General features: G+C 47.7%; 1 protein-coding gene across 7 annotated transcripts in view; it reads left to right on the forward strand.

The window, feature by feature from the left end:
- Positions 1–304: 304 nt before the first annotated feature.
- Dlg3 (discs large MAGUK scaffold protein 3) overlaps positions 305–22,887 on the forward strand; it is a 53,351-nt gene continuing 30,768 nt past the window's right edge. For 2 of the 7 annotated variants that reach the window (XM_052733568.1, XM_052733586.1), the window contains exons 1-10: positions 306–1,028; positions 3,981–4,034; positions 4,290–4,340; positions 4,745–4,869; positions 5,070–5,239; positions 5,557–5,693; positions 5,972–6,116; positions 6,750–6,909; positions 8,481–8,637; positions 9,050–9,152. In XM_052733568.1, the coding sequence (XP_052589528.1) occupies positions 672–1,028; positions 3,981–4,034; positions 4,290–4,340; positions 4,745–4,869; positions 5,070–5,239; positions 5,557–5,693; positions 5,972–6,116; positions 6,750–6,909; positions 8,481–8,637; positions 9,050–9,152 (1,459 nt within the window). In that variant the 5' untranslated portion in view covers positions 306–671. Of the gene's footprint in view, positions 1,029–3,980; positions 4,035–4,289; positions 4,341–4,744; positions 4,870–5,069; positions 5,240–5,556; positions 5,694–5,971; positions 6,117–6,749; positions 6,910–7,468; positions 7,618–8,480; positions 8,638–9,049; positions 9,153–9,948; positions 10,056–22,887 lie in introns of those variants that run through there. The other 5 variants (XM_052733559.1, XM_052733579.1, XM_052733596.1 and 2 more) reach the window with 5 other exon arrangements.

The raw sequence follows: 22,887 nt of genomic DNA on the forward strand, positions 1-22,887 counted from the left end.
GCTTAGGGACCCATTGAGCATCTCACTGCAACTCCCTCTTGGAAGTGGGGCGGGGTGGAGTGGGCAGAAGAAAGCCTGAAATTGGTGACCAGGGGACAGGGGATCGTGCTCTTCAGCTCTCCAGTGGCCCAAATCCCAGTCACCTAGACCAGGGTAGCTAGTACCCCAGAGAATGGGGGAGCTGTGGCTGAGCCCGGGGGGCGTCTCTGCTTCTGTTCCTTTAAGGAGCCGCTGTTTAGCATTCCTGCTGCTGCCGCTGCCGCTGCCTGACTCTGTGCGCTGATTGGCTGGAATCAATTGAGAAGGGAGCCAGGGAGAGATGCTCTTGACTCCACTCAGATCCATCCTGGGGACCTGAGCAGAAGAGGCTCTCACCGCACCTAGCCTTTGCCTAGGCTCCCACTTCTTCTTTGCCACTGGGCCTTGGCCCAGGAGCCACAACGGGCGACACGGAGCCGCCAGTGCTGGAGGGGGAGCCGTGGGTGCGGGGCAGCGTGGGGGCAGAGGCCCCGGGACGCCCGCCCGGCCCCAGGCCCCGCTCCGCCCGGGCGCCCCCACGGGTGCCCCCACCTTCCTGGTCTGAGCAGTGCGAGTGTGCTCGGGAGCCCGGTGGTGGCAGCGGTGTGGAAACTGGCGTGAGCTGGGGGGTCCGAGCCGCGGGGGGCAGTGCCATGCACAAGCACCAGCACTGCTGTAAGTGCCCCGAGTGCTATGAGGTGACCCGCCTGGCCGCCCTGCGGCGTCTTGAGCCTCCTGGCTATGGGGACTGGCAGGTGCCGGACCCCTATGGGCCAAGTGGGGGCAATGGGGCCAGCTCCAGTTATGGAGGCTACAGCTCGCAGACCCTGCCTTCACAGGCAGGGGCTACCCCCACCCCTCGCACCAAGGCCAAGCTCATCCCCACGGGCCGAGATGTGGGGCCAGTGCCCCCTAAACCAGTCCCCGGCAAGAGCACCCCTAAACTCAACGGCAGTGGCCCCAGCTGGTGGCCTGAGTGCACCTGTACCAACCGAGATTGGTATGAGCAGGTAAGGACCAGCGGATGGGCGGGGGGCGGGGGGCGGGGGAGGCTGGTGGGACAACCCAAAAGGACTAGGGATTGGGGTCTAGGAAGTCTGGGGAACAGTAGGGGTTGCTGGGGCTCCAAGTCTGTGGACCCTGAGCCTTAACACTGCAGCCGATCAAAGAGATACTGTTGCAAATATGTACTTCCATGTGTGTCTGTTTAGGGGGGGTCTCCATTTGAAGGGGATTGGGAGGAGCTGTTTGTATCAGGGGGTGATGGTATGGCGGAGGGGCACATTTTCTAGTGTGGGGAATTTGGGTTTGTCTCAGTGCGGCGAGGGGGGGAGGTTGGCAGTGTCTCTGTGTCTGGCAGGGGGCGGGAGGTTCTGCGGGGGTTGTATGTGGTGTGTGTCTCCACAGGAGGGGAGGAGGGGGCATGGTGCTCTGCGTGGGGGGGGACATATGTGTTTGTATGTATGTTGGGGTGTGTGTGGAGGAAGGCAATGGAGCTTGTGTGAGTGTATGTAGCGGAACCCATGTGCGGGGCTGACTGAGCTTCATCTCTCAATACCATGAGTCCCTCTCCGTCCCAGTCCCTTTGTGTGTGAACGTGCACATGGATGTGTGAGGATGTCTTTCTGAATGTGGAGGTGTCTCTGTAGATGAGGCTGCAGGAGTAGCTGTGTTTGCCTGTGTGTGTCTCCATGTATATATGTGTAAGCATGTGGTTTCAAGAGTGCACACGTGTGTGTGCCCGCGCACGCATGTATATGTGTGTGCGTGTGATGTGTGTGTGTGTGTGTGTGTGTGTGTGTGTGTTGTCCCTGGTGAGAAGCGCTTGACAGGAAGAAGAGGGGAGGGGGAGGAGGCGACACGTCCCAAGCAAGGCTGAGAGGCTGCTGAGAAGGACAGACTCTTTTGTCCAAGCTGCTCTGAAGTGTGTGTGCTGTGGGGGGTGAGGGGTGGGGGGGTGGGGGGTGTTAAACAAGCCTCCTTGCTCCAAAGCAGGCATATTGCCTGGAAACAGGCAGAGGGCAGCTGCCCTAGGGCAAGGTCTGCCCCGAGTGGGGCATGGCCCTTGTAGATACCCAGAGATGTGGGAGAACTTAGCTCCCCAGCTCTGATTTGGCACAGCTTGGGAGCCCCTGGGTGCTGGGCACAACTCGGCTTCCACTCCCAGCCTGAACTGGCAGCTTAGAAAATGGAAGGAGCATCTGTGGGAGAAGCAGCAAAATGGAGGCTGGGCCGGCAGAGCCGGGTCTCTGGCATGCATGGCGGAGGGCCTGTCTAGTTCTTCAGTTCTGCAGCCCCCAGGGTGGAGAGAGAGGAGCTGAAGGCTTTGCAGTCGATGGCAGGTGCTGACTGCCCCAAGTTGGTGACCATTCTGACCATCTCTGAGGATAGGATGTGCTTTCACCTAGGAGCAAAAGAGAGGGCTTCTTGGAGAGAGGAATCCTATGGACTGTCTGTCTGTCTGCCTACACCTCTTTCGGTGTCCCTAGTCTTGGTTCCTTGCCCTCTCCAGTGAGTCCTCTCTCCTTTGCCCCTCCCTTACAAACACACGCTCATGCTTGGCCTGCCCAGTGGGAAATAGGTGCCAATTCCAGGGCTGGGCCCGTTGGGTACCGTTTCTTTGCCCAGGCTGATCTTTGGATGGCTCCTGATCCTAGGGGCAATGTCTCTGAGTGGGGGTGGGACCAGGGCTAGAGGTGGACTACTGGGAATGGAGACCTCCAGGTACCACCCAAACAGGGCTCGAGGCATGGCTTGTCACGTGTGGGCACACATGGTGCGCCAGGGGCATGAAAGAGCTGAATAGGTTTTCTTTTGCTCTGTATCTATTGCATTGTACTTCAGTCAGCTGCGTTGGATTGGGGGGGTGTCTCTGAAGAGCCAGAGATTTTTCCTCCTGGGACCAGGGTGAGGCTGCAGCTGGAATCCTACCACCGACTCCTTAAGACTACAGAACATGAGGGAGGAAATAAGGGAGGCCTGGCTAGTCAGCACTCTTGAAGCCAGTACTGCAAAGGATGAGGGTGGGAAGGGGGAGGCAGAGCAGGAGACGTGGAAGAGCTCTTCTCTTCTGGGGCCAAAACTTACGAAGGGTACAACATGGCCATAGAAATTAGGATCAGTGCTGGGACACATGGGGAGAGAGACAATGGGGCTCCTCCAGTCTTGAAAATGATTGTGTGAGTGTGGAAACAGGTGTACTTGTCTGTGCAGAATCCGATTTCCACTTGAAAAATGGCCACAAGTATGTCCTGTCAGGAAGGCCACATCTACGTGTTGCTGCAAACAACCTGTGTTTTTGGACCATTCTCTTACCAGTCTTCCCATGGCTACTGTGTGTTAAAGATCACAAATTCTGCTTCTCATGTCTGGGTCATCAGGTTCTCCTTCATGGGGATTTTTGTCTACTGCAGTCCTGTCCTACCCCTGGTTTGTCCTCAGACTCCTGGCCAATCCCCACCCTGACCCTTCCTTCTGGGACACACAAAAGGTTCAAGTCCAAAGTCCCTTGGAAAAAATGGGTTAGGACTTTTACTCCTGTCCACTTGAAAACTTGGATTTCTGGAACCTTTGAAGGAGGTGTAAAAATAGGGCTTCCAAGGTACTCTGATGAGAGTAACATGGAGAAGGGATGAGTAGCCAAAATACCACTGGCCTCGAAGCTTCCTATAACCCAAAGAGTACCAGGACATGTTCTACACCCTAACTCCCAGTGTTCCCTTAGGCACACCTTACAACCTCTCTGGGCCTTAGTGTCCCCAACTGTTATGTGAAAGTGATTGGATAAGATGATGTCTGTTGTCTTCCCATATCTGACATTGTGGGAGTCTATGATCCCAAAGTCAGGGGGAGCTGTGCTTCAGAAATGGAGAGGTTCCCTGGCCAGGCTTCTGGGCACTTCCTATTGATGTTGGGTGTGGTATGGTTTGCCCACCATGCTCCATCTCTGCCATCCCCCTTAGGCCAGCCCTGCACCCCTCCTAGTGAACCCCGAGGCCCTGGAGCCCAGCCTGTCGGTGAGTGCACCACTGATTGGCTCAGTCTCAGACAATTGATCTGGGCTAAACGAACAGCTGGGTTTGGACTTAAACGGTTGGACGCAAGGGGAGGGTATGCTCGCTTGGGGTCAGCCTGTCCCCATCCGTGGTCTAGAGATGCCCTGTGGTGTGCTTGAAATCTTTGTGGGAGCGGGGGAAAGAAGCAAACTGACTAGAGAGCAGATGGCTGAGAGGGCAGGAAGCACTGAAGGACGCGCTTCTGTCTTCCCTTAGGTGAACGGCAGTGATGGCATGTTCAAGTATGAGGAGATAGTACTGGAACGGGTAAGTTTTCCAGTAGGGAGGGTGGGAAATGGGAAGCAAGGGGTGCATCCAGGAGAGGGGAGGGCCCTGAGCAGCATTTCAAGACTCACAGGGGAGCCTTATTGAGAGTACAGGGAAACAGGGCCCTCAGAGGCCCTAGCATTACATCTATCAATCAACTCACAATTATTCATTGATCTTGCTGACTGAGGCCTGAAGACTTGGGGCGGGGGTTGGTTTGCTGAGGCCTCCCCCCCAAAAGTGGTCACCATAGGCTGAGAAACTGCTAGGTTTCTGACGAATGTGCCCCATCCTACCATGGGACCTGGAGAGCCTACTCTGGGACATAGAGGGAGATGGAGTGCCAAGAACCCTTCTTTGCGCTCTCAGAATGAAATGACTATGCCCTTCCACCCCCTTCTCAGGGCAACTCTGGCTTGGGCTTCAGTATCGCAGGTGGCATCGACAACCCTCATGTCCCTGATGACCCTGGCATCTTTATTACCAAGATCATTCCTGGTGGAGCAGCTGCCATGGATGGGAGGCTGGGGTGAGATGGCCTGGAAGCAGGGCTGTGGGTGGAAGGGACAGGGTGGAGAGAGAGGACAAGGGCCAGCCTGGCAGGATGACCCTTCCATTAAATCAGAGGGGAGGGAAAGGAGGAAGGGAGAGAAGAGGAGAGGGGGGGACACAGGAGACATGGTAGAGGGACAGTGGCACAGTGGCATGCCTCTTGGGCTTTCCCCACAGGGTTAATGACTGCGTGCTACGGGTGAATGAGGTGGACGTGTCGGAAGTGGTTCACAGCCGGGCCGTGGAGGCACTAAAGGAGGCGGGCCCTGTGGTGCGGTTGGTGGTGCGGCGGCGACAGCCCCCACCTGAGACTATCATGGAGGTCAACCTGCTCAAAGGGCCGAAAGGTGTGGCCCTCCTGGTTCCTACCCTCTAGCCACCTACCCCCCAGGTCCTAGGTCATGGCTGCCCCATGGGGGAATTGAAGGGAGTGGCCTTTCTTCTAGCATGAGTCCTCCAGTCCCAGCTCATAGCCTTCTTTCTTGACCTCAGGTTTCACCCCCTATTGACCTTGGGATGTTAGGCTGGTGTTTGGGATTCCTGGTGGGAAAGGAGCTTTTGGAGGGGATAGTGGGGTACCTGGGAGGGAGTTGGCTTTGCAAAGAATGAAACCTGCTAACCTCTCCTTGTGGCCCTCTCCCACTTCCTGCTGGCTGCCATCTAGGCCTGGGTTTCAGCATTGCTGGAGGCATTGGCAACCAGCATATCCCAGGAGACAACAGCATCTACATCACCAAGATCATTGAGGGAGGAGCTGCTCAGAAGGATGGACGCCTACAGATTGGGGACCGGCTGCTTGCGGTGAGACAGCCTTCATGGGGATGCCCAAATGATAGGGCGTGGAGGAGCAGCTCTGGTGCCCTCTCAGTACAGAATGCGGCATTTTGGAGAATTTCAAGAATATCACCTGAGTTGTGTTTACCTAGATAACAAGACCCTAGTTCTTTCCATGGTGGGGCCTTTATATCCCTTTAACCGTACCCTTCTTGGACCTGTTAGTGTACTGAAAGAGCATTCCTTTGAGCTGTCTGGAGAGGTTTTCCTTTCTAAGACCCAGCCCAGGGTGTCTCCTCTTCTAGGTGAACAACACCAATCTGCAGGATGTGAGACACGAGGAAGCGGTAGCCTCACTGAAGAACACATCAGATATGGTCTATCTGAAGGTGGCCAAGCCTGGCGGCCTCCATCTCAACGACATGTATGCTCCCCCTGACTACGCCAGCAGTACGTACCCAATGGTCTTTTGCCCTAGTTTCAAGTGGGGGGTAAGGTGTCTGTACCCTTTGTTCAGAGAGAACAAATACAGATGAGAATGTCATAACAGTCCAGGTTCCAGCCCTGGGCTTGGGAGTTGGGTGCCCTTGGGTAAGTTCTTTTTACACCTTTAGTTTCCTCTTTAGCCTAAAGGAGCTAATGACATATATATATATATATATATATATATATATATATATATATATATATATATATATATACTGCCTTCCTCATTGGACTGGCACAAGGATCAAATGAGATCATGGATGAGAAAGCCTTTGGAAAACTATTAGGCTACAGAGATGTGAGGGATTATTATTAGTCACACCTCTAGTCATGCCTTTCTTTGTAGACTGCCTTCAGCTCAGCTCTTTCTAAGAGTCACAGGAGTAAGCCCAGGGTTTAGAAAAGGACTGAGGAGGAGGAGGAACCCTGGGGTGAGGGTGGGAAATGGATAAAGTGGAGAATAGTGGCCTAGGGAATCAGTATCCTGGGGCCTGTTTTGCACCTGAGGTAGAATGTGTGGAAAAATCCTTGGAGGGGGTTGGGAAAAATTCCATAGTGGGACACCTCTGGACCCTTTTCTCTCTTTTTCCACCTCAGCTTTCACTGCCTTGGCTGACAACCACATAAGCCATAATTCCAGCCTGGGTTATCTCGGGGCAGTCGAGAGCAAGGTCACCTACCCTGCTCCTCCTCAGGTGCCCCCTACACGCTACTCTCCCATTCCCAGGCACATGCTGGCTGAGGAAGACTTCACCAGGTAAGACCTAGAGTGGAGTGAGGATACATTTTCTGGCCGGCGACAGGTCTTCTCGTAGTATGGCAAGAAGGAGGCTAAGGCCCTCATCATTCCCAGCTGTAAGATCTGGGGCCCTTGTCTGTGATGAGGCCTTGGGACTCTAGAAGGGGGCAGAGGTGGCTGCAAGAACGAATTCTGCCGTCAGGGGGAGTGCCTAGCGAGTGGCCCAGATCCGAAAAAGCAGATCCGGGGTGGGGTGAGGCACTTAGGGGGTTGAGGAGGTGGGGGCGACGGGGGGTTTCCTGGCCCGCGACAGTGGCACTCCTCTCTGCGGGCCGCCATACATAGTCCCTGAGGGGGGTCTTCCAGCCGACGGGGTTGGCGGGACTCGGAGAGGCGGCCAGGGCGGCCCGGGACCGCGAGGGGAAGGGCTCCGCCCCGAGGTGGCGGCGGCGGGCTGGGGCCGTTGAACTGGTCAGGCCGGCCGGGGTTGCAGGGGGACAGACAGGTTTGCGGGGGTGGGGCCTGGGCGGCTGCTGGGCCGGCTGCAGTGGAGACGGAAGGGTAGGCTGCCCCGGGGAGAAGCGGAGGAGCCATGGAGAGGGCTCGCAAGTTCTCCGGCTCCAGCTTGGCCCTGGGTTTGGGCACGGCCTCGGCTTCAGCCTGGAGGAGGGCCTCGCAGAGGTGGGCCTGGCCGCTCCGCTCCCTGCGGCCCGGAGGGGATGCCAGGTAGGGAGCATCGCACCCCAGACTCGGAACCCAAGAAAGGAAGAGGCTCGCTCGAAACCTGGGTCTCCTCTCAGGAAAGATGTTTGGAACGAATGAAGATGGCAGGCTGGGACAATGTGCTGGGGAGTCGGGCCAGTTGTACAGACACACATGTGCAGATCATTCCGCTCACCTGGTGGCACTGTGACCATTTAGAGACTATGGCCAGTTCTAGTCAGTGGTTTTGTTTGTTTTTTTAAAAATACAGTGTCTGCTCTCTTCAGTTTAGCCCGTGAGCATCATATAGGGACCTGGGATTTTTTTTTTTTTTCATCTCTTTCTTCCACATCACCGGTCAAGTGGTAGCTGTTATGTTGTTGGGAGAAGGCAGAAAAGGTCATAGTTGGAGGATGGAACTTCAAAAATTTGCAGCGGTAGTTGTAATGAAAGTATCTTTTGGATGGTGAGGGCCATCGACCCAGGGTGACTCCACTACCCTTAACAGGGTTCTCTTTCAGCCCAGGGCCTTTCACAGAGCTTACCAGAACAGAAGACTCAGGGAAAGATGAATGAGTGAGCTGTGAGATTTGGGCTCTAGAGTTCTGGATGAGCTTTTGTTGACCTGAGAGTGCTGAGGAATGCCCATTGGGAAATTGACTAGGAGCCTTTAGGAAGAGGAACTGAAACTTGGCACCTGACATAAAAGAGCAGCCAAGCAGGTTTCGAGAAACAAAGGGAGGGACAGAGTATGATACATAGAAGTCCAAGTCTTTCCTTCCTACAGCAAGTAGGGGTCCTGCGACAGTCCTCACAGGCTCCACAGTGCTTGTTATCCTTTGTCCTTGACCTCCCTCCTTGTCCTATCTTTACTCTTGTCCCTCCAGAGAGCCCCGCAAGATCATCCTGCACAAAGGCTCTACAGGCTTGGGCTTCAACATCGTCGGAGGAGAGGATGGAGAAGGCATTTTTGTTTCCTTCATCCTGGCAGGAGGCCCAGCCGACCTGAGTGGGGAGCTGCGAAGGGGAGACCGGATCTTATCGGTAAGACAAAAGGCAAGGTGGCAGGATGGGTGCTGTGCCAAGCTAAAAGGGAGGAGGGTGTTCTTGTGTCCGCCAAGAAATAGTACTTGAGATGAGGGCAGGGCTAAGAACTGAAGAAAATGTAAAATTGTCTTTGTAAGTGCCTTTAATGAGGGAAAAGGGACCAAGACCAGATTTATGCTTGAGGAAGAAATGAATGTCCCTGGATCTTAACTTTGATTGGCATTTGACTTCCACAAAATAATTATTATACCAGTGAGATTGTGTACTTTAGGCCTATTGGGGGGGGCAAGGATGGAATTTGGGGAAAACAAATCCAAATAGGCTGAGAGATGGGCTGTACATCCCCTTTTCTAAGTGCTATGACTCTTTCTTGCCTTTGGGGTGACTCACAACTCCTCTCTTTGGGCAGGTAAATGGAGTCAACCTGAGGAATGCTACTCATGAGCAGGCGGCAGCTGCTCTGAAACGGGCTGGCCAATCAGTCACCATTGTGGCCCAGTACAGACCTGAAGGTAAGAGAGGAAAGGTGGGAAGAGATGGTAGTTCAAACCTTCCCTACCAAAGGTAACCAAGCCATGTGACCAGGTCTGCGGGATTTTAGTGCCTTAACCTCTTATTTCCTTTTCCTTCTAGACAATGTGGTTGGTTTGGGTGGTTTGGGAGCATCAAACAAGGGGTGCTTAGAGCCTGCTGATGAGGGGTGCAGTACTGCAGAAAGCCAGTAGCGGGCAGCAGCCTATGGGAAGAAGCACCAGAGATTTTAGGGCACCTGGAAAAGCCAAGAAAAAGTGGAGGGCTCAGAGGCGGTGATTGGAATTGTGTGCCCTGGAAAAGAGTACCTCTCGGTTAGAAGGACTTCAGAGAGTAAGAAATCCGACCTCCTAAGAGATCTTGGGTCAAATGTTTGTGAAAGCCATTTATTTCCCTTCATCAAGGGAAATGACTGCAAGACCCACCTAGGCTTTGAAAGGTGACGCTGAACTCTTGGGTTGGGAGGGGGTTCAGGAATAGGGTAACACCCAGTTGGAGATCTTTGTATTCGCAGCCAGCAGGTCCAGGGCAGGGGCGAGTGGGCGGGGCCGCCTAGGCACACAAAGGTGTTTGATTGGCCGGGCCCGCGGAGGCCCAGGTGCCGAGGTGAACCGTAGGAAGGCGCGCCCCGGCCTGCGAGCCAGCTGGCCACCCATTGGCGCGCCGAGCGCGGCCTCCAGCCGCACGCCCCGCCCCCTGACCCAGGCGGAGGGCGCCGGGCGCCCCTCCTCCCCTTGCGCCTCTGGCGTCTCCTCCTCCCTCCCCTCCCCCTGCCCTCCTCCCGCGCGCCCCGCTTTGTGTCCGTGGTCTCCCGCGCGGGACAGAGGGACCGGCCGGAGCCGGCGCTTTCTCGACACTAGACCTGAACTCCGACTGGGCGCCAGGTGAGGTGGGACGGACAGGGGCCAGGCCCCCTCGCAGTCCCCCCTAGCCTCTCCACTGTTCTCTTCTCAGCCTTTTTTATTTTTTCCAACGTTGCGCCCCATCTCTGCCCTCTCCCCCGAAAACCTGAGCTGCGCACCCCCGCGGCCCCTTCCTCATCTCCGGGGCTTCCTCGGCCTGCATCTGGGCCGCGAGGGGCTCTCCGTCCACTGAACCCTGTCTGGCTTTCACCTCCGTGCCATCACCTCTTCTCACCCATCAACTGTGTCCCCCCTTTTGCCCCAAAGCCTCAGGGCTGCCCACAGCCTCCTTCCTGCTGCGTCCCTAGCTGCCCTCGATTCCTCACAGGAATTTTCTAAATCTCCCTTTCCCTCATGCGTATTTCTCCCCCTAACCCTAAGAACGCCGGCAATTAGTTTAGGGTTCTCGTGCCCCCTGTCTTCTCAAGGCTTTCATTCTGTACCAGACATCTTCCGTCGCTCCCCCCGCCCCCCCCTGTAAGCCTGGCCTTTTGTCCCTCAGGGCTGCAGCAGCGCCTGGGTTCCTTGGCCACCCAGGCCCTGCAGGCCTGTAACCCATGTGGAGGAAGGGACCTGGTCATGGCAGGTGCTCCCGTTTTGCGAGAACGGGAGAAGCCGGTTCCCTGTGACAAAGCTAGGAAAACTCCAAAGCGACCACCTTTGTCCTCCCCGCCCCACCCCCACGCTAGTTCAGTGCCTTCTGAGCCCTAAGGAGAGAGGGGCCTGTCACCCTTTCTGCCAGGCGTGCTAGGAGACAGGAGTACAAGGAGGTAACTAGTAGGCGATCTTGTTGGCCTGAGATAATTGGAAAGAGAGATGCAAATGGACACATCCATCGACTCATTCCTCTCCGTGTCTGGCGTTCAGCTTCCTGACAGGGAACGCACCTTAGGGATATTGTTTTTTGTGAATCAGGCTTGTGATGTTTGCTTCTCAGGAGAGAATTCGCCATTGGATTTTGCTTAGCAACTAATATTTATCATTTTTTGCTCTCAGTTTAAGAGTACGTTCTGCAAAGGAAATGGCTTCCCATTGCCTGCCTGGCCCCCTCACCTCTCTCTCTCTCTCTCTCTCTCTCTCTCTCTCTCTCTCTCTCTCTCTCTCTCTCTCTCTCTCTCTCTCTCTCTCCCCCCTCCCCCTCCCCTCCCTCCCTCCCTCTCTCCCTCTCTCCCTCTCTCTCTCCCTCCCTCCCTCCCTCTCTCTCTCTCTCTCACCCCCTCCCTCTCCCTCCCTCCCTCCCTCTCTCTCTCTCTCTCCCCCCTCCCTCTCCCTCCCTCCCTCCCTCTCCCTCCCCCCCTCGCGCGTGTGTGTGTGTGTGTGTGTGTGTGTGTGTGTGTGTGTGTGTGTAGAAAATGATGTTTCGGTTTTTCTCTCTGATGTTGGGCACATGGAAACAATACTGTGAATTTGTCTGGTGGTGCTATGCTGGAAACTGGTGACTAAATATTTCTATGACTTTTGTTTGGAGAATGCAACTGGTCTGCATAAAAAGCTGTAAGTGGTTAAAGTGATTCCTGCAGTGGCTGCTGCTCTCTCAGTGTCCTTTGGAGAGTTTATGATGTGGACTGAGGTGCTGTCTTGTGTCAGGTCTTCCTACCACTTGCTGCACACGGCCTTCCAATCAGAAATTAGTTGAAGCAATGCCAAGCAATGCCTCTCCAGTCGTTTTTTTTTCTTTGATTTGCTCAGTCCAGCAGAGCCCTAATATGCAAAGCGTTGTCTTCATTTGAAAATGTATCTTTAGGTACAGGTCTAGATAGACCATCAGACAGTCTGCACTGAGTCCATACTTTTCTTAGATCAAATCCTTGTATTTAATAGTAAAGAGTCCATGTTGATGATTTAAAAAAATACATTAAATGTGATTCTTTGGAGGATTGCATCATGGTGGCTGTTTGCAAAGTGAATAATCCAAATATATGTGTCTGTTGGCAAAAGTGGCAGAGACTTTGCACGCTCTTGGCTAAGCAGTGTTTGTTTGGATTGTTCACATAGAATGTGAACGCTGGAAAGGGTCAGATCACAGTTTGCACCCCTACTGTGCAGACTGGAACAACCACAGGAGAGCTAGAGAGGTCACACAGGGAAAGTTGCTGAGGGTCAGCAGACCATTTAATTTTGAGGTCCACCAGGGGGCACATACAGTGGTTGTAACAACTGAGACCTTCAACTAGCTCTGAGTGGAAGAATAACAGATTGGAGAAATAACAGGGGACTAGGGAAGGCACGAGGGAAGGAAGGTGCAAATGGAAGGGACTGTGCAGAGGCGCCATTCCAGTGCAGCCTTTGACTACATCATATTTAGCACAAGAGCTTAAAATAGCTTTGACTAATTAGAACAGTCAGGATAAGAACTTTTTCCTGCCTTTTTAAATGTTTTAAATGAGATATAAGTCATAATAGCATTCACTTCCCACGTGTAGGTCTATAGTTCAGTGACACAGAGTTGTGCCTGTGTTGCCACAGATAAATTTACATTTTTATGATCCCCCTCTCCTTTTAATACATAAAGAGGGACAAGCTTTGGGGTGTGATAAGCAGCTGCTTCCTAATGTATCTCTCTCCCTTGAACAAGAAGGGGGCTGGATGGCAACTTAGAAATGCTCGTGCCTTGAGACTTTTTTGTGTGTATATGTGTTGTTCAGTGTGGATTAATGAGGTATAAGAACTGGGTCTTTCTATTTGAGCTTTATATTGTGCCTAGCATGGGTGTTTTATAAAGTGTTTTCATGATGAAATTTTGGAAATATTGAATAGTAATAGAACTGTTAAATGACAAGATACCACTGTGAAAGATGTTATTTAATAGTTTCACTTCTGATTGCTCCAAACTGTAGTGGATACCAAAGTCCTACCTGTTAGCTAAACATATCAAAATGGAAACTGTAAACAACTGGCACTTGGCAGAGGCTTTCTTTCAGACTATTTTAAAATGGACACTATTGACTTAGGGAATTGCAGCACCAAGGTGAAGGTGGGCTTGGTGTTATAACATTTTGAGACCTCCAATGTTTTCCCTCTAATTACTCTGTTTCAGCCTTTGCTTAAACTGAGCTAGTGTTTTTCTGGAAAGATCTTTTGTCTTTAGAGTAGAAACCTGATGTCCAAATCAAGAAATGCACCAAAAACTGATCACTTAAAGTAGCCCAACTGGGAACTGATCCTTTGTGAACAGTTTTTTCCGACTGGAATGTCAGTCCACACAGGGTAGAAGTATGCTACGTGAGAGAATGACTTTTTCCACATAAGGCCTGGAAGAGCAAGGGGTCAGGGCTGATAACAACTCAGACGTTTCAAAGGGTTATTTTTCTTACAACATTTCCCCAATTTGGGAATGAAGGATGTAAACATTCCTACCCTATCAGTATGATCTCTCATGAGAGCAGAGATAAAACTACATCAGGACAAAGAAAGTTTTGAAACTCCTACTGCATTCCTAAGGCAAGGTTGAGGCAAGGACAAAGATGGATCTTCAGTAGTGAAAAGGTGGAAAGGACCCAAATGTCCATCAAACCAAGAATGGGTAAACAAAATGCACTCTCAACATACACCGGGTTTTTTGTTTTTTTATTCCACCATAAAACAGAATAAAGAACTGATTGTCACAACATGACTGAACCTTGAAAACATTAAGTAAAAGAAGCCAGGCACACCTTTAATCCTACCAGCATTTGGGAGGCAGAGGCAGGTAGGTATCTATGAGTCCCAGGCTAGCCTGATCTACACAGTGAGTTCCAGATCAGCCAGGGCTACGGAGTGAGACCATGTCTCAAAAACCAAACAAAAACAAAAAATAAACCAGGCACTAAAGGCCACATATTGCATGATTTTATTTACATAAATTGGCCATAAGAGGCAAATTAATGGAAGCAAAAGACAGGGTTGTGGTGAGGGGAGGTATGGGAAATCTCTCTCTCTCTCTCTCTCTCTCTCTCTCTCTCTCTCCTTTTAATACACAGAGAGACAAGCTTTGGGAGGGTGATAGGTTCAAGATACTTGCTTCCTAATATATCTCTCCTGCACAAGTAGGGGTTGGATGTCGTCTAATCTGTGGGCTTGGCACATAGGCTGTTAAATTACTTTAGTTAGTATCACTATGATACCTTTTTTGTTTGTTTGTCTTTGTTTTTCAAGACAGGGTTTCTCTGTGTAGCCCTGGCTGTCCTGGTCCTAGAACTCCCTCTGTAGACCAGGCTGGCCTCGAACTCAGAGATCCTCCTGCCTCTGCCTCCCAGTTCTGGGATAAAGAACATACACCACTACCACTATGCTGTACCTTTGTTTTGTTTTGTTTTGTTTTGTTTTGTTTGAGATAAGGTTTCATTATGTAGCTTTGGCTAGCTTGGAACTTGCTATGTACATCAGTCAGGCTGGTGTCAAACTTCATGGAGATCTGCCTGTATTTGTCTCTCCCTCCCCAAAATGCTGTGGGATTAAAGGGGTGTGCTACGACACCTGGTTTATCTCAGCTTTCTCAGTACAGGTGATCATACAATCCTGCCCCCAAAGAAGTAGTAGTGGGCAAGGGATTTCTGGAAGCATGTGGGAGACTCTCCTACAGAAGCAAAGTGAGTTTCCCACAGAGAGTGATTTTGTTGGGGGAGGGGGGTGTTTCCGGGAGGTGCAAAAAGGTGAAAGTTGCTTAGCTCAATTTAACAAGATGTGTATAGGTTTAAGAATATTAATGGCATAAGTAGGCATTTCTCATGTCTTAAACTGAAAAGGTGATTGTAGTTGTCATTTCTTTTGAGTGCTGGGGATGATAACCAGGGCCTTATGTATGTTAAGCAGGGCCTGTGCCACTGAGCAATACCCAGCCCTGTCATTCATTTTTTATGACCTTAACAATTAATTCAAAGCTACACAGAAATGGTTTAACAGCTTAACCATCACCCCCAAACTTCTTATCTCCCTCAGCCCCAGGCAACCACAAATTTCCTTTCTGATGCTTGTGGAGTTACTGTTCTTTTCTGAATTTTTTTCATGGAAGTGAAATTATATGGCATGTGGCCTTTTGAGACTGGCTCCTTTCACTTAGCACAAGATCAAGGTTAATTTATGTTGTAGCATGTATCAGTATTTCATATCCTTTTATGGATAAATAATATTCTATTGCGTGTGTGTGTGTGTGTGTGTTGTTTCCATTTTGGAATGGTTATAAATCATACTTTATGAACATCAATACTCAAATCTTTCAGTGGACATAAGCATACATATTTCTTGGATATATTCTCTGGATGGAATCACGTTACCACTCCATGTTCACCTTTTAGAGGACTGTCCAGACTACTTTCCATTTGTCCAGGCCTGTACCATTTCTGCATCTTCAACACTTGTTAGCATCAGTCCATTTGGTTGTCACCCTCCTGCTGGGTGTGAAGTGGTATCTCATTGTGGTTTTGATTTGCATTCCCTGATAGTAATGTATTTCACAGGCTTATTGCTTGCTGTTCAGTTTTGCTCTGACTTGAGTCTCATCTGCTTATAAATTAACTTGAAAATAAGTGGAAGGGCCAGGCATACTATTGGCCCATTGATTAGAAGGAACTGAGGGTAACTAGTTCTCACTCTTATCACCTTGAGTGTGCTGGAGGGGTTTAAGACTTGAGTAGAAGTCCTTTGGGTAGAAATGCTGACCTGGTAAAAAAAGATAGGGTCCATCTTTTTGGAATCAGGTTATGGGGACATAATTCACATGCCATAATATGAGCATGTCCACTGAAAATATGCATTTCATCTGTTTTTACAATTTTCAGCATTTTTCTCACAGTCACTCCCAAAAGCCTTGACCCATTAGCAGTCACTCCTTATTTCCCCTTAGCTCTTTCCTCCCGACAGAATCTTTTGTGGGTACTTCATGGAAAGCTTGCAATATGGGGCCTTTTGTGTCCAGCTTCTCTTAGTGGAACCTGATTTTCAGGGTTCAGCCATGTTGTGACATGTGTCAGTTCTTCACTAGTTCAGGGTGAATAATGGGCCAGTCTATGGTTCGAGCGCATTTTGTTTATCCATTCATGGCTTGATGGGCATTTGTGTTCTTTTCACTTTTTCACTCTTGTGAATACTGCTGTTACAAACATTCCTGAAGAAGTCTTTGTGTGAACAGATGTTTTCAGCTTTCTTGGATTTACACCTGGGAGTGAAGTTGCTATGGGTCATAAGGTAACTGAACATTTTGAGGAACTGCCAGACTTTTTCCGCAGAGTGCTTATACCTTTTCAGGCCCACCCAGTTTTGTAAACTTAGTAGAGAACATGAAGCTTGCCTTACGGTTTTGTCCCCTGGCACTGCATGTGTTTGTGTTGGGCTCTTCCGTATTCTGTGTTTCTGTAGCCCAAGGACATGGTAGTGAGATTTGGCACAGCGTTTTGAACCTAACTAGGCAGGTGCTTTCTTGTCCTTGCTAGGTGGTGTGAGTCAGAATCCTAGGAGCTTTGCTGTTTGTAAAATATCAGATCTTCCTGCTGGGTGGAATGATTACGATAATATGTAACAATGAAAATGGATTATTTCTTAATGTAATTATAGAGTTTGAGGGTTTCTTTTGTTAATTCATTGTGTTATGTGTTGAAATCTTGACCCTGATATTGACACTGTTGTTAAAAAAAAAAAAACTTTAGAATTATATTCCACAATAGGGATAATGTCCTGTTGCTTTAAATAGAGGAATAGAAGTAGAATAATTTGGGACTACCACTGTCACTGAAATTAAAACTGCTGTCTTTGCTAATCTTGTGTAAGAATACATGTCCACGCATACATGTACACCACCCCACACATACCTATTAGCACAATATATAGACAACTAGACTCATACATGTATGATACAGAGATAATATATCTACATCAGAGAAGCCAAGCTCCTGACAACTACTTCTGAGTTTTTCTCTAAATGGATACAAGTCCTTGACTCTTAGACTCAGTTTTCTAATGTATAAAAAGAGGAGATTATGCTAAATGTTTGGTGACACGTTTTCTAGCTAAAATTCTGTGTTTAGGTAAGTGGAAGTGAGTTTTGAATTCAATTTATGAATTCTTGTTTGTACCTATCCACTTATTAAATCAAACGGTCTTGAACTAATAACTGCCTTGCTTTAATAAAGGCTTCTGTCCTTCCCTCTTTCTTGTGATAGGCTTTTATCATCTTGAAAAGGGCTTCTGTTTACATTTCCCTCAATTCACAGTTCCTTTAAAAGCAAAGGCCCCAGAGAGTTTTCAAATTTTCTGCTTGACGAAATTAAGTGATGAAATATTTTGTTAGATGAAAAAAATGAAGATAACATGGTTTCTATAAATATATACTTTCAGATTTGGATTTCAAAAGAGAGAAAGAATTTTGTAAATGTGGGGTTAAATTCCAGACCGGATTTTCTAGTGTTTTATAACTACCCTGGAAAAAAAAAGTGGTAATCACCAGTCAGACAAGGCAGTTTGGTCGGACTCTCAGTTACTGCTTTATGGGTCAGGAAAGTATGGCTGTGGTATGTGTAGATTTCAGTGCGGTACTAACTCAGTTCCTTGTTTTTGCTGAAAATGGCTGGGTTAGAACAGTTATGTGTTCATGTGGATTTGTTGGCATCTGTTTGCTGAGCTAGGAGCAGTGTAGATGGAAATTTTTAGTACAAGCATACCTGGTTTTGTCCTTGGTACACTGTTGGTCTGTTCAGTGTGTCTTCTTACCCAGATCCCTTAAATTTTATTCCTGAACATAAAAATATTAGATATACATTTATGGACAATTGGAAATATAGAAAATACAAAGTCAAAGAATTCAAATCACCTGTCAAACTGCCTACAGTGATAAACACTGGCTTATGTGCATCTTTGCATATTTCTTTTCAAACTTTATATATTTATATTTTATATATCATTTAATGTGTCTGTAGTTTTTAAAAATGAAATTATTAGATTGAAGTAGTTTTTATATTCATTTCATTATTTTGAATCACATCATGAATATTTTCCTAAGTCATATATTATTTGAGAAAATTATTTGAAGTAGTTAAGAAATAATCCATCATGTGTATGCCATAATTCAGGTAACCATTCTTCTGTTAGTGGTTGTGGATACTTAGTTTTTTCCCAATATTTGTTCTTCTAAAATACTTTGATGAATATCCTTGTACAAGGTTTCTATGAATCTATAATTATTTCCTGAGAATATGTTCCTGTAAGTAAAATTATTCATTTAAAGGATATGAACATGTTTGATGCTTTTGATGCATTTTTTTTCAAATTAGCTTTTACCTCCGCAGGCAGTATGAGGTCCCCCCCCCAAGATTCTCACTAATGTGGAGTAATTTTATTTATTTTCATTCTTTTGGCAGTTTTATACATGCATATAATGAATTTCAATCTTTTCCACCTCCCCTCACCTTTTATTTCCTTCCCTCTCCTGCTGAACCCCTTCTTCCCAACACGTCCCCCACCTACTTTCATGTCTTTTTGCTTGTGTGCCCCCACTGAGTTTAATTAGGGTTCCTTACATGAACATGGGTGGGAAGTTATGTACTGGAGCATGGGCAACTTATCGTCAATCATTATACCAGTAAGGAAGGTGACACCCCTTCCCGAGCCACCATTAATTGGCAATAGCCCCTTGTGGAACTGGAGCTTCATGAACCCTTCCCCCTTCCATGATGAAATGTTGATGGTTCTCCTCAATCTTGTGCAGGTCTTATGTCGATAAGCAGAGTTGCAATGAGTTTGTGAATGAAATGACCGTTTCTTTTCTTTTTCTTCTTTCTCCTCTTCTTCCTCCTCCTCCTTCTCCTGCTTCTCCTCCTCCTCCTCCTTCTTTTTTGTGGCATACTGCCCCATCCTCCAGCTTTTCCATTCTTTTCACCCCATCTTGATATACCCAAGCCTTGGAAGTGGACGATGGTGATGTCCCACGTAGGGCTGAACACTTTACCATCCCTTATTCTCAGTATTTTACCAACTATGAGTCTCTTCATTAACCACCATCCCACGCAGCAAGCAGCATTTCTGGTAAAAGCTGACAACAGCACTGATCTATGGATATAAACACGAGTGCTTAGATGGCTATTTGACCACATGTCTATCCAGAAAAAATGATAGGGCCTGTGCTCTCTCTAACCAGCAGCTCTTGACCAGGTTTACAGTACCAAGCTTGAAATCCCCCTGTGGAGTGGGCCTCAAACCCACTCATAAAGTGGTGCTTACCCCACAGTATTCATGCCATTATTGCACCAAAGGGTGCATCTTAACAAGCTGGTCATTATTGTAGCTTACAGGGTTCACAGCTGGATTGGGACTGTTGATGACTTCTCTTCCAGCAACCTGGGTAGCACCTTCTAGCACTATGAAAGCTAGCCAGCTAGGAGGAAGCTACCAACTCAGCTCCAGCTTGATTTCTCCATGTTCTGTGACTAAAGTGTGTGGTATCTTCAGCAGTAGGATCTTAACCATCTAGTTCTGTTGGGCAGCCAACAACAAGGCCAATAACCTGTATTGTTTTGGGGGCTTCTGGGGCCTCTCTGACCAACAACTCATAGGGTGTTATCCCACATCTGCCTCTGGAGTTTTTGTTTAATAATCTATGGCTTCTGTCTGTTAGGTTTCTATTTCTGTGATAAAGACCATGCCCAAACACAACTTGAGGAGGAAAGGGTTTATTTCCCCTTACAATTCACAGATCACAATCCATCACTGAGGGAAGTCAGGGACCTGGTGGCAGGAACTGAATCAGAGTTCATGGAGGAACCTGCTTACTGGTTTGCTCAGCCTGCTTTCTTTCATATTTTTTATTTTTATTTTATAATATTATTTTATGTATATGAGTATTTTGCCTGCATGTATGTCTGCACATACATGTGTGTACGGTGTCCCCAGAAGGCAGAAGAGGGCATCAGGCCCCTGGTACTGGGGTTACAGATGGTTGTTAGATGTCATGCATATGTGCTGGGAATTGAACCTGGGTCCTTTGCAAGAGCAGTCAGTGCTCTTAGCCTCTGAGCCGTTGCTCCAGCCATCAGTTTGCTTTCATTTACACTCCAGGACCATCTGCCCAGGCCTAACACAATGCACAATTGGCTGGGTCCTCCTACATCAATCATTAAGAAAATGCCCCATAGGCTTGCCTACAGGCCAGTTTTGGGGAGGTATTTTCTCCATTGTGGTTCCTTCCTCTCAAATGACTAGCTTGTGTCAAGTTGACAAACAAACAAACAAACAACAACAACAAAAACCAGGACAGCTTCTATAAGCATTTCAGAGGCAGAAATGTGCAAATCTCTGAGTTCGAGGCTACCTTTGTCTACATAGTGAGTTCCATGCCAGGCACGACTAAATAGTGAGACCCTTTCTCCAAAAATTTAAAAAAAAGGAAAAAGAAGAAATAGCTTGTGGCTTCTGGGAGCAAGCTCCCTGCAGCATACCTCCATTCAAGGCAAAGGCTTTTGTAGTTTTTTTGTTGTTATTTATTATTTCAGTACTGAGAATCAAATCCTAAGGCCTCACGTAAGCAAGGCAAACTCTTTACTCCTGAGCCACACTCCTGGCCCTTTTTGAGACAGGATGTTGCTGTGTAGACTAGGCAGGCTTTGAACTCAACTATCTTCCTGCCTCAGCTCCCTATGTGCTGGGATTACAAATAAAATCAGCTCCCATCCAGTGTTTCCCTTTCATTTATTTAGTTTCTATTGGGAGGTCTTGGAGGTCCTTCCCTATCTTGAGAGAAAATAAATACCTAGCTGTATTTTTTTTCTGGTTATTTGATGGTTTTGTTTCATATTTAAAGCTTTACCTTGCCTAGAGTTTACTTAGGCTGTAAGGGAGGCAAGTACTATTTCTATTCCAAACTGTAATGAATTACTTCATTTCCATTTATCAAGCACTCCATTTCCCCACTGTTTTGAAGTTCCATCTTTATTATAAGCAAATTTATTTTATACACCCATAATTTGGATTTTGGGCTTTCCTATTCTCTTCTGTCATGTTTTACCCTAGACTATCTATTATTTTACTCAGAGATTATACTTAAAAGCAACCACAGATATTCTAGCAGCTATAAACTAGAGGAATCTTTTTCTCGGTCCCTTTTTCTGAGCTACTTCAACAGAAACTGGATCTAAAAGAGATTCAGATGATACTGTAGTAAAGATTGTCAGAGAGTTTGTGATTCTGTGGGAGTGTTACTGTGAAGGGTGTTTGAATCTAGATTGTTGACCTCATAAAATATAGAAATTGGCTACATCAACCTAGATTGGCCAGCTTCATCATAAGCTGTATGTATTTTGGTCATTATGAGGTAGCATCACCATTAAGTAAAAGATTGTTCTGAGAATGCCTGTTTGGTACTGAGAGCAGGATAAAGGTAGAATTCTGCCTCCATTCTCAGGTTTTCTGCAAGAGGTATTTTGCCTCAAGTGACCTTTCCATATACTTTGGCTTGTGGAGTAAGGGAGCCAAGCATTTTGTTAATCTTTCATTGGAACATGCTATGTGAAATTTCCTTTGAAGTAGGGAGAAGGCCCTATTTGAAGCTTTTACCCAATGTGAATACTTACTTGTTCTTAGCTTGATAGATGTGAAAGCAAGGTACTTTTGTACTCATTTCAGACCAGGTGACTGAGTGCAAAAAAACCTTTAGTGAGCATAGCACTTTCACCCAAACAGCTAACTCTTCCTACATCCTCACTAGATGCTTTGGAAGACACGCGTGCGCGCGCGCGCGTGCGTGCACAGCACACACACACACACACACACACACACACACACACACACCAAAACAAAACAAAACAAAACAAAAATAACCCCCCAGGGATAAACTGGAATTTTTTAATGGCATGCTTCCATAGTGCATCTTGTTTTCTGTTTTATTCTCAGCATTCTTCATGATGCTCTTCAGAGCCCTGGCTAAGTGTGTGTATGGTTGAGGAAGTACATTGTGACAGGGCACAGACAAGAACAGGTTTCTGTTTAGGGCTGGTCATAATTTCAGCCATTGTTCTAAGGGTAGAGCTGGAATTATTTTTCCTTAAGCAATATTTGTCCAGATGGAAGCTGTTTGTTGCTTGTGCTTGCTTACATAGCCTCAAGAATTTTTTTTGCAATTTATATATTTTGCTTTTTTTAATTCAAAGGATTTGTGGTTATTTGTAGATTTTTTTTATTTTTTTAAATAAATTAGACTGATCCTAGGTTTGATTCCTTATGAACCTCATTGATTTTTCTTAAAATCATAGTGTTATAATTAGAAGAGACTTTCAAAATTGTTTAGCTTTGGAGGTGTTGGACTCTTGAAGTAGTGGGCCCATAATTAGAGATTAACTCAAGGCTTCTTAATTAATTGTGATTCTGAGAAGTGTACTTTTTGGCAATTCTTGTATGCTGTACTAATAGGTTTCTTGTTGCTGTTGTGTTGAGAATGGTATCATGATAGCCTAGGCTGACCTGGAACTCACTGTGTAGCTCAGGCTAGCCTTGACATTGCAGCAATCTTGTGCTTTGCCTTTCTGAGTGCTGGGATTACAGATGTGTGCCACCATGCCTGGATTGCTAACAGGTATCTTGATGGACTTATTTTACCTTCAACTCCACATTTATTTGGAAGACATAAAGGACTGTAGTGTTCCCACAAGTGCTTGTAATTCACACACATCCCAAAGGTTTGTACTCCAAGACAACTATAGAAGGCTGAAACAATTTGCACTCATCAAATCTGTGCCTCTCCGTGGAGCTTGTAATTGTATTCCCACCAGTGCTCTGTGATTTTTCACAACTGTTGAGTCCTTAAAGCCTTTGGGCATCTCACCAATGGCAAATGAATGGGACCTGTGTGAGTTTGATA

This window comes from Peromyscus californicus, unplaced genomic scaffold (genome assembly GCF_007827085.1).
Source record: "Peromyscus californicus insignis strain IS unplaced genomic scaffold, ASM782708v3 Scaffold_10__1_contigs__length_136768540, whole genome shotgun sequence".
In the NCBI taxonomy this organism is placed as follows: Eukaryota; Metazoa; Chordata; class Mammalia; order Rodentia; family Cricetidae; genus Peromyscus; species Peromyscus californicus.